Source organism: Dipodomys merriami, unplaced genomic scaffold (assembly GCF_024711535.1).
Source record: "Dipodomys merriami isolate MVZ:Mamm:240054 unplaced genomic scaffold, mDipMer1.0.p SCAF_12, whole genome shotgun sequence".
NCBI classification, from domain to species: domain Eukaryota; kingdom Metazoa; phylum Chordata; class Mammalia; order Rodentia; family Heteromyidae; genus Dipodomys; species Dipodomys merriami.
The window spans coordinates 42,083,456-42,094,523 of NW_027202493.1; the positions used below are offsets into that span (position 1 = coordinate 42,083,456).

The 11,068-nt window shown below is 55.8% G+C and overlaps 1 protein-coding gene across 3 annotated transcripts; it reads right to left on the bottom strand.

Annotated features, from left to right (window-relative positions):
- Positions 1-135: 135 nt before the first annotated feature.
- Chrna2 (cholinergic receptor nicotinic alpha 2 subunit) lies at positions 136-9,423 on the bottom strand. Of its 3 annotated transcripts, XM_070016724.1 has the most exons (6): positions 9,260-9,423; positions 8,170-8,321; positions 7,729-7,773; positions 6,453-6,562; positions 2,393-3,407; positions 136-1,343 (listed from the first exon to the last, which is right to left on the bottom strand). In XM_070016724.1, the coding sequence occupies exons 1-6, from the start codon at positions 9,330-9,332 to the stop codon at positions 1,218-1,220; spliced, it is 1,521 nt and encodes a 506-aa protein (XP_069872825.1). In that variant the 5' UTR covers positions 9,333-9,423; the 3' UTR covers positions 136-1,217. The 3 variants fall into 3 exon arrangements, with proteins under 3 accessions (XP_069872825.1, XP_069872826.1, XP_069872827.1); XM_070016725.1 differs by lacking the exons at positions 6,453-6,562; positions 7,729-7,773; positions 8,170-8,321; positions 9,260-9,423 and adding an exon at positions 4,251-4,481 and having other exon boundaries at positions 2,393-3,402; XM_070016726.1 differs by lacking the exons at positions 6,453-6,562; positions 7,729-7,773; positions 8,170-8,321; positions 9,260-9,423 and adding an exon at positions 4,108-4,304 and having other exon boundaries at positions 2,393-3,402.
- Positions 9,424-11,068: the final 1,645 nt, after the last annotated feature.

The window sequence follows — 11,068 nt, forward strand, 5'->3', positions numbered from 1 at the left end:
TTTGCTCATGGAGAGAGAGCACATGGTGACTCCAACAGTGGGATCTGGTGTGCGTTTTCCCCCCTTTGCTCTGCCATGGTCCACATGGCCATGACTCAACGTCCTTTTCCTTGGGAACTCGGGGCATCTCGCAGCTGTCCCCAAGCCCACCTGGGTTCCGGAGGGCCTGAGCGATGTGCATGGGGAGATGCAGCCGGCGAGGAGGGGTCACACCTCGGAAAGCAGTAGGCAGCTTGATTTCATCTCTTTACTCACATGCAAGGTGGGCAGGGGTGTAAAGCCCCCCACCCCGGACCAGTGGTGGCATGGAAGCCTGGAGCAAAGGGGAAGGGAGGCTGGGCTGTGTTCATAGGGGGAGAGAAGACCTGAGGCCAGAATGGGCCACTACGCAGGGGTCTTGGGAGGGAACTGAGGAGCAGAGTCTGGGCCAGGGTCACACGAGCAGGTTTACCCTGGATCTGTCAGGGAGAGGCATGTGGAGCTCAGAAAGAGGGACCCTAAGACTGAAAGAAACTGGAAGCGCACTCTACGCTGCTCCCCGCCTGGGAATCTCTTCACTGGCAGGAGAGAGCTGGGGTCCCACCCTCAGCGGTGGACAGAAGTCAGGAGAGGCCCAGTCCTCTGGGGACACCCTATTCCACAGCGTGGAGCAGGCCCAAGTGGCACAGGAGGGTTCCGAGTGAGCTGCGTTCGTGGCAGGGCTCGGGGAAGGCCCTTCCTGAAGCAGCAGTCTCAGGCCCCAAAGCCATCCAGCTCGCCCCATCCCTGCTCAGAACCAGTGTCCATGTGCGGAGCCCTTCACCAGGGGGTGAGAGGCAGGGTGCGGTCCCTGCCCAGGCCCCCCTTCCTCCCCCAAGCTCCTCCTCTAGAGGTTGTATTCGGTTTCTTTCCCGGCCTCTGCTTCACCCCGCCCCCTCCCTTCTGTCACTTAGATTCCTTTTTGCTTCTTCAAGGACATCTAGTTATTCCATGCCACCATACTGGAATCTGTGTGGCAAGTTCCTTCATCTTCCCTAGTTCCTCAGCATCTAAAATAGGGCTCTCTAGTCAATAGTCTCTGAACCCAGTGCAGTAAAATCAGGGCAAGAACCAGGTTAGGGCTCCGCAGAGCTGCCGTAGGCAGACGATGTTGACTCTAACGGGTGCCCCAGAGTCAGTGCAGTTCAAGATGAAAGGTGAGGCTTGCACGACTCTTGGAAGCGACCGAGGGACCGAGGTCAGATCATTCCAGCCAAGAATGGAGGAAGAAAGAGCCCAACTGTTCCTAGGAAGCAGACGATGATAAACAGCCAGAGGAATATCCTGTCGATGACCATGGCCACATACTTCCAGTCTTCCTTCACCTGCAAGCAGAAATGAGCTCGTGGAGTTAGAGGAAGTACAGAGAGGAAGTCCCTCCCACACCCGGCCTCTGGGGATGACAGCAGGGCAGCAGCAACTGCCCCGCTGAGGCCCCATCAAGCTAAAGTCCACAGTTAGGCAGTGGATGGAGGGGACGGGCTAGCCCGAGACTCAGCAGCCCACCTCCAGGAGTTCAGCCTTCCCAACCCTCCACGTGGCCCAGAGCCCTCTGGATGCAGCCACGCCCAAGAGGCCAAAAGGACCAGAGGTTCTAGAACCGTGGAGGCACAGCGTGGCTCTGGCCCTCCCGGGGCAGTGCCCAGCAAGTGCAAAGTCCACACTGTGCTGGTCCACACTGCCCGGGAAGCAGGCAGCCAAGGCGAGGTCCGGGGCAGGGCAGCGGGAGCAGGGGAGGGCACGGGAGGATTCGTGGGGCTTGAGCTCACAGCCCAAGTCAGGGGCTCTGCATTCCTCATCGCCTGCAGATTAGTGATTCATGTTCTTACCCATCTAACAAAGCCGCCTAGTACCCGCCTTGGCCTTCCATCCCTGCGGGGCGGGTAAGGTGAGCCCTGATGCTGGGCATGGGATGGGGCACTGAACAGGGCTGGATGACCCCCACCTTGCTACAAGTAAGAATCTGCAGTGTCTGTGGGTGAAGAATGAATTTCACCCGAGGCCTGGAGCCTGTGGAGGAGAGCCTTGGCACGGAGGGGAGGTCATAGATACCAGACTGGCACCCCTGGATTCTCCACCTGCCAGGCCCTGTCCCCACCTCTTCGGCAAGGGCAAGGAAAACTGGCAAGAGGCTGCCTTGGCGTACGCCAGCGCGTGAGCACCTCCCTCGCCGCTAGCTGCCTTCCAGGTGGGCCGAGCAAAGGGCTAGCTCTACACCACGGTATTGTGCCCTAGACAGCAAACGTCCACAGAGCTGCCCAGAGCCACGACTGAAGGACATGCCAGTCTTCAGGAGCAGAGACCGAGTTGGTCCAAGCTGGGGCCCAGGGTATGAGATGGCGCCCCGCTAAGCTCCTCACCCTGCCCAACGCACCATCGAGTCGGCATCCTCCGAGCGCAGGTGCTCGGCGATGTAGTGCATGCCTTCGAGTGCCTTGTGGATCTGGGGTGACAGGAGGAGCTCCCCGTCCTCGGCCTTGGGCCCTGGCGCTCCCGTGCGCAGGCCCTCACGCGAGTAGAGGACCCCCACAGAGGGGGGCGGGAGGCCCGCACACACCCATCTGTCTTCCTCCTCCTCCTCCTCTTCATCTGTCTCCTCCCGCTCTTCTGCATCCACATTGCTCTCCAGCCAGTGGTAAGAGGGGCTGAGCTTCAGATCGGGGGGTTGCCGGAGCTCCACGGGGGGCAGGGGACGCCTCATCAGCAGCCACCGGGGCAGACAGCCGAGCAGCACCATGCGCACCCAGCAGGGCATGGTGTGGGTGCTGGGGGAGCGGTGGTGCACGTTGAGCACGAAGACGGTGATGACGATGGACAGTGTGACAAAGATCATGGTGAAGAGCAGGTACTCGCCGATGAGCGGGATGACCAGCGAGGTGGACGGGATGATCTCGGTGATGAGCAGCAGGAAGACGGTGAGGGAGAGCAGCACGGAGATGCACAGCGTGATCTTCTCGCCGCACTCGGAAGGCAGGTAGAAGACCAGCACGGTGAGGCAGGAGATGAGCAGGCAGGGGATGATGAGGTTGATGGTGTAGAAGAGCGGCAGCCGGCGGATGACGAAGTAGTAGGTGACGTCAGGGTAGATCTCAGCACAGCAGTCATACTTCTTGCTGTTGTAGGTGCCCGTGGCGTTGATGATGGCCCACTCGCCGCTCTCCCAGTAGTCCTTCAGGTCCACCGTCTGCTCCATCTGCTCCAGGTCGATCTTGGCCTTGTCATAGGTCCAGGAGCCGAACTTCATCTTGCAGTTCTGCTGGTCAAAGGGGAAGAAGGTGACGTCGATGCTGCAGGAGCTCTTGTAGATGGCCGGGGGCACCCAGTGCACGGTGCCCGTGGAGAAGAGGTGGGCCTTGGTCATGTGAGTCACCGCAAACTCTCCATCTGCACTGGAGAGAGGACATGAGCTGGGGGGGGGGGGTCTGCACGCGGAACACCCCAACCACCAAGTCAGCTGCCGGCTGGGCAGTGGTACATGCCATGCAAACGTGCAGTCCGGCTGTCAGAGAGATCAGATTTGCACTCCTGTGGCATATTTGAAGTCATAGTGTTTATAAGTAGTTTGCTTGTTTCGTTTTATTTAACTTTTTTTAAAAAAACAATACTGGAAGCTGAATTACTCAGGGACTCAAATTTACTAAGAGCCACACTCTAGCCCTTTGGCGTTTTTTTATTTTCAAAGGGGATCTCAAGCTAACTCTGTCTTCTGAGTAGCTGGGAACACAGGCTTGTGCACGTACATGCGAACGCACGCACGTGCACCCACACACACCGCTATTCAGTTAGTATTCTAGACGGATCCATTTTCAGTGCATTTTTCTCTTAATAACAAATGGCAGGTCAGCTCCCAAGTGGAGAATCATGACTTTTCAACCTGGATCTTTTGTTCCTTGCTCAGAAGAGAACTAGGCTTTGGGCTGGTGGAGTCCACACAGTTACCATGTGGTTCTGAGCCAGCCTCATTCATCAGGACAAGGACTCTACCTGAGGCGCTCGGGGACCCACAGAGAAGGAGGCACCTTTCCCAAGGGCTTTGCCACCAGGAGGCACTTTGAGCACACCATGTGCTCTTCAGAGTGCTCTTCCCACCTCAGAGGAAAGAGTTCCTGCTGCTGGGGCCAACACGGTCGTGATCAACACCATGCCCAAGGCGTTGACCACCACGGTGAGACGAGTAAGGAGACGGGGAGAGACTATCGCAGCAGAAGGTCTCAGAGCAACAAGGAACAGACCAGGCTTAGGACAGCTCTCCCAGGGCACACCGGGGCTGGCCAGCGGGATGTGACTCGTGGTGGTGGAGATGAAGTTGATCATGTTATGGGACTCAGTATCCAAAGTTCTATAAGAACACTGCGTTGATACGTCCCAGGCTCTAAGTTCCGTTCCTTCCCACCCAATACCCAAAGCTAACCCTATATCCTCAGATTCAGAAGTCACAGGAGCAGAGAACATTCTTTCCCACACAGTAGCTCAAGGGTAGGGAGAGAGGCAGACTGTAAACAGGAGCTGTGAAGGAGAGTAGCCAACACCGCAAGCAAAAGTTTAACTTTTGAAAAGAGCCAAGTGTGGTGGTGGTACAGGTCTGTAATCCCAGAACTCAGAAGGCTGGGGTAGGAGTATTGTGAATTCGAAGCCAGCCTGGGCTATTCCAAGAGATATCTTAATATGAATATCGTAACATAAATATTTTGATTTGAATAAATATCTTCATATTTCAAATAATGAAAAAGCACTTGGCAATTTTATACAGTCACCATTAGATGGCAACATACTCTCATATCGGGGAGGGAACAGTGCTGGTTTGTTGATCTCTGCTCATCATTAGGAGGCTGTGTCTGGACCAGATAAGCTTAAGAGACTTTAGACTGGCCTTGGTCCTATCAGAGTATTTTCGTGTGATAGTCAGGTAACACCGACCAAAGCTTTGTTGGCAATCTTAAAACTCCAAGTCATTCCTGACCCCTGGACTCTGTTTCTGACCTCTGCACAGTACACAAAAACTAGAAGGAACCACGGTGCCAGCTCCTGGGCTCGGAGCAGGGAGGGGCCAGATTCCAACAGCAGTACCGGCAGTACCGGTGGGTGTTTCCCAACGTGGCTTGGGGGCGGGGAGACTCTGGGCCTGCCCAGGATTGGACAGTGTAAGGAATTACTGCTTTCCTTTGACCTATCTGGAGACCAGAGAGAGAAAGGGGGGGGGGGATAGGAGGGAGGGAGAGAGAGAGAGAGAGAGAGAGAGAGAGAGAGAGAGAGAGAGAGAGAGAGAGAGAGAGAGAGAGAGAGAGGGAGAGAGGGAGAGAGAGAGAGAGAAAGTGGACCCTCCTCTTTGTCCTATTGTTTAAAAATAGCATTTCTATAGTAGGCTCCTACTGTCTGTGTTTCTGTCCCGCAGGCTTCCTGCAGCAGTCCAAAGGTTCCTGTGCTCTGATGTTTTCCACAGATCTGGGGGGGCGGGGAGGGGTGTTGTATGTGTGGCAGACACTGTGCTGACACTGTTATCTATAAACCGCCAACCACAGGGCCTTTCTATACCTATTCATACCTCCCGAGGTATCGGCGTGCTCCTACAGACCTGCTCCAGAAAACATTTTTAGACAACTGTCACATCGGCTTTTACATTTTAACACTTAACTTTGTCTGCCTGATGTCAGACACCAGTGAAATTATACATTTTCTTTCTTTAAAAAAAAATATATATATATTTCCATTTCTTCTATCAAAATGTTAATTATTGAGTGGGTTCATTTTGCCCCTGTCTTCTGTGGACTTCAGTTATGAGCCTTTCATCCCTTTTGGTCTTATATACAAGGCAACTAACAAATAAAATGATGAAGGAAAAACAAGCTGGGCACCAGTGGCTCATGCTTGTAATTCTAACTACTCAAGAGGCTGAGATCTGAGGATCGCAGTTCAAAGCCAGCCCAACCAGGAAAGTCCGTGAGACTTTTATCTCCAATTAACTACTAGAAAACCAGTGGCACTGTGGCTCAAGTGGCAGAGCACTAGCCTTGAGCCGAAGAGCTGGGGGACAGAGCCCAGGCCTAGAGTTCAAGCCCTACAACCGACAAAAAAAAAAAAAAAAAAAAAAAAAAAAGAAGAAAGAAAAAGAAAAACCAAACCAAGTGATTATGTCTCTTGGTGTAGGTGTTATTACCCTAGGGCGCGACTGAGCCGTTCCAACAGCACCGTCATCCTGAACTCTTACCCTTGGCTGTTTTAGAGAGCCAGCACCATGTTTTTCAAGAATATTCAACACTGGAAAACCTTGTTCAGCTAGCGCCGGATGCTGGTGGAGCCGGCACTCAATGAATGCTAGCGTAGACCTTAGAAAGCTTAGCAGGTTGGAAGGAGGGAGCAAGAGGCTAAGCAGCAGAGGGGCCTCCAGGCCGGGGGGGGGGGGGGGGGGAGGGGGGAGGGGCTCCAGAGGCTCCTACTTGTTGTAGAGGACAATGTCGGGGATCCAGATCATCTCTGAAGGGACCCGGAGGGAGGTGATGTTGCCAAAGTCAGCGGGGTTCCAGCGCAGTTTGTAGTCATTCCACTCCTGCGGTGGGTGATGGGAGGCTGGCATTACCTCGCAGCCCCGGGCCCAGCCCCACGCCAGCCCCGCAGAATGGCTGACAGGGGATGCTGCGCCGGGAGAGGGCTCCGGCCTGGCAAGCGGGCACACCATCAGAGAACGCACCCGCTTGCTTCGCCCCGACGTGGGGTACAGCAGGCTAGTCCCTCAAGCCTGGGCTCCCCAGGGGCACGCCCCACACACCATGGCATGCACCCGCGGGAAGTCACTCATTACAGTCGCTGCCGCTGGCAAGGTGTGACCCTCCGCCAGGAACAGCCGCCCCGGGGGGACACGGGTTTCTCCACTCGATAGACGAGAACGCTAAGGACAGGCAGGCGAAAAGCCGCCGTCCAGCCGCACACAGCAGAGACCGAAGTAGCCGCGTCGCCTGTCCCTGCCTAGAGACGCTGCCCTGGGCCCCACCCCGCAAGGCAGAGCTGCGTGAAGATGCTTCTCCGCACCATCAGGACATTCAAACAACAGGTGGGGACACCTGCGTGGAGACGGGCAGGACGGTGCTGTGGATGGCATTGTCACCACTTCCCCGCTGAGGACGCGGAGGCTGTGAGGGGCCGGCTGGCTGGCCCAGCCCCCCAGCTCGCCAGAGGCGGCCTGGCCCCCGCTGACCCTGGCTGGACCCCTCACCCTCTCTATAGACTCTCAGGGCCTTTTCCTGGAGGCTCTTGAGCTGAGGAGCCACTGGACCTCACAACCACAAACCATGAGATGTGACCCGCGAGTCCTTGCTTTCCCTGAGCTCAGTGCCTGGGCCCTCAGCACACAGAAGTCTCTAGTGCAGAGTCCAGGGCTCAGAGCCGGACACACGTGGGACCTGGGGACTTTTCTAGCTCAGCGGCTCTCTGCTTCCTGCTTTCCTCTGCTGTAACACGGGCAGCCTGTGGAGCTTCCTGAGAACTGTGGGGCGATGTGCAGGGGGCGTTCTCAGGAGGGGGACAGAGTGCCTGGCCACAAACGAACCAGCCCCGTAGAGAAGCAGAATCAGCCGTAGAGAAGCGGTCTGCAGGTAGCTGGCTTAGAGCGGCCCACATGCCCTGTGTGTGAACCCTGAATTCAACACCTCTGTGCCTAGGTTCTGGGTGGGGCTGAGGCCCAGTATCTCAATCCCTCCAGTGAGATAAGCCCTTCACCTGCTTCAGCCAGACGTTGGTGGTCATCATTTGGTTCTTCTCGTCCTGAGCAGAGGCGGGGAGGAAGTAAGAACTATGAGAGTGGCTACAGGCTAGAAGGCAAGGGCGCACAGGAGGCCCCCTCTCCTGTAATCCCCAAGTCCAGAGCCCCCCAGCCCTGCCATGGACCCTCAGATTCATTAGGGTCACCCTGGGGTGCTCTGGATGTGTGTTTAGGGAACCTGCAAACCAGCGCACGGGAGGGGCCGAGAACTGAGGCAGCCCAGGAAGAGCAGGCCGGGTCCAGGCTGGAGCTGGGTGAGCGGAGGCTGGGGGAGGGGAAGAGCTGGTGTGGGGGGGAGAGCTGATGTGGGGGAGAGAGCTGGGGGGGGGGACTCCAGGGAAGGGCTGGGCGAGCTGGGGACTGATCCTGCGGGGTTCAGGGCGGAAGGACCGGAGTACCACGTCAATGAGCTGGGCAATGGACAGTCCAAAGCGCACAATGACCACATCCGAAGTGTTGGGCACCGGCCTTGCCCAGCGGTTGTAGCTGCCGAAGAGGTATTTGAAGAGGCGATCCTCAGCCAGGCTGTGAGAGCCGCGCTGCACCAATGCTGTGGGGCGGGAGAGAAGGGGGGCGGGGGGGCGCTCCGTGAGACTGAGGAGCTGGGCGCTGTTCTGTCAAAGCAGAGGTGCCAACCTCACCACCTGCACTTGGTCCTGGCCACTGGGCATGTGACTCCAAACCCCACCTCACGTCCTTGTTGGGATTCAACATAACAATGTCTGCCCAAGCCGAGCCAGGTGCTCTGACTTGCCACCCGCTGTGCGGTGACAGAAAGCTTGACCACTAAGTGCTCAGCCAAGCAGCACCTGGGGAGAAGAGCATTCACTCACAGGAGAGTCCAGACTCAGTCCAGAAGGGAAGAGCCCAAGTAGGGACAGGAATTGGGGAGACAGCTGGTCTCTAGGGGGTGAACTGAGGAAGGGGGGCTTCACCCTGGATAGCAGCAAGCAGATTCCTTCCCTCCCACTTCCAGACAGACCAGCTGGGCAGCCAGCAGATCATCTGAGCGAATGCAGCTCCACAGCCCTGACCAGCCGCTGGCTGCCATTTCTATCTGCGTTCCACAAACATCCTCACCCCTTAGGACGCCTTGGTCCCCAGCAAGTGGTAAACTACAGCAGGACCACATGGGACAGGCAGCAGGGCAGTGACGAACGGGCCTTGATCCCCACCCCCCACAGGAGCCCTGCAGGGTACGGTCTGCAGACAGTGAGGTGTGAGGCTGGGGACATTCAGGACGGCAGAGCTGCCCACGGCCCTAGAGAACCAGCCATCAGGCCATCACCGGCCCCAGCCATCAGGCCATCACCGGCCCCAGCCATCAGGCCATCACCGGCCCCAGCCATCAGGCCATCACCGGCCCCAGCCATCAGGCCATCACCGGCCCCAGCCATCAGGCCATCACCGGCCCCAGCAGCCTTGGTCATGACTATGAACCAGCCAAGCAGGTTCCCACGGAGTCTGTGTGGAGTGGGTTCCACTCACCTGCCGGTATCAGAAGCAGCCACAGCAGGCCGAGCCTCGTCAGGGAGTGGAGTACAGGACAGAAGTTGTCCATGGCTTCAGAGCAGGGCCTCGGGACACCAGCAGGAGGCAGGCCCAGGCTGGCTGCAGGGTGAGCTTCAGGCTGGGCCCTGTGCAGCCTCAGGAAGCTGGCAGGGAGGGCTGCAAGGCTCTGTCTCTCTGCTGCCCCTGTGTGTGCCCAGAAAGTTTCATGAATGACACAGAAGTTGTCTATGTTGTTCATTCTGCACAGAGGTGTGAAAGATGAGCAAGTAGTCCTGGCAGGCCTGCCGGGGGAGCAGGGCTCCCGGCCTGTCCCTGGATCGATGGAGGAACGGCCTGCTTCCTCTTCTTCCCAGGGCGGCTCTGTCTAGGCAGGGCTCTGGGGCACCCTCATTCTGGCCTTCTTGTCTCAAACGTTAAAACAGGCTAATCATACCAGAAGAAAATAGGGTCACACCTAGCCAGAAATGTCCATCCACCAAAGAGTAGATGAAGAAATGGTACACCCAGATGATGGAATATATTCATCCTTAAAAAGGGACGAAGTTCAACATGTGCCGGATGAGCTACCTTGAAAACTCTGTGCTACGTGAGAGAAGCCAGCCACAGACAGCCCCTCCGTGTGTGAACTGTCTGTCCCGGGAGATCTGAGAGGAAGGAGGCAGACAGGTGGAGCCGAGTAGGGGCAGGAGTGGAGAGTGACTGATAATGGCCATTGAGTTTCCTTGTGTAACAACAAAAATAATCCCTTAACTAGGCAGCAGCCTGGCTGCACAACTCTGTAGAGAGTCCACAACTTCCCAAACCACAGTGTGTCTAACGATGAATTCTATAATGTGTGGATAATCTCAGAAAATCTGTTCCATTGTAAGAATGAACACCTTCTGGGTTAAGAAGAAGAAGTGGTCCCTTCCTTCAACTGCGGAACGGGCCTATGCAGGGCTCGGAGTGCCACTGGGACGTTTCTGATGGACACATCTACTCCTGACTGATTTCCTACCATAGGCTTGCACTCCTTACTGGATATAAGAAAGGGTTTTGTATTCATCATTGCCTGCTATGTGCTTGATATGCCCTTCCCAGTTTCGTTGCTTTTCCTTCTTTCCTTCCTTCCTTCCTTCCTTTCTTATTTTCTTCCTTTCTCTCTTTCTCTTTCTCTCTTTCTTTCTTTCCTTTCTCTCTTTCTCTCTTTCTTTCTTTCCTTTCTTTCTTGCTTTCTTTCTCCCTCTCTCCCTCTCCTCTCTCTCTTTTCTTTTCTTTTTTTTTTGGTCAGTTACAGGGCTTGAACTCAGGGCCTGAGTGTTATCTCTGAGCTTCTGTGCTCAAGGCTAGTGCTCTACCACCTTGAACCACACCTTTGCTTCTGGTTTTCTGGTGGTTAACTGGAGGTAAACATCTCAGAGCTTTTGCTTCTTGGGCAAACCCAAGTTGCTCAGATCTCAGCCTCCTGAGTAGCTAGGATTACAGGCCTGAGCCACTGGCGCCTGGCTTTGCCCTCCAATTTCATAAGTAGGGGGCCAGCCAGGCTGCATATCGACTTCCATCTCTATTCCCCCATCTGAACGGCATACAATAGTCAGTCAATTGTAGGAAGGGGAAGCAGCCCATGCTCATGGACCGACTCATAGCTCCACAAAAGGCAGAGCGTCTTACAGTGGAAAATTGCTCTGCCCTGAGAAAGAACGTTCTGGCACGTACTCCAGTAGATATGAACCTTGAGGGCATTATGCTAAGCTGGCTTGAGGCACCTGGAGTCGCTGAAGAGACAGAAAGTAGAATCGGGGCTGC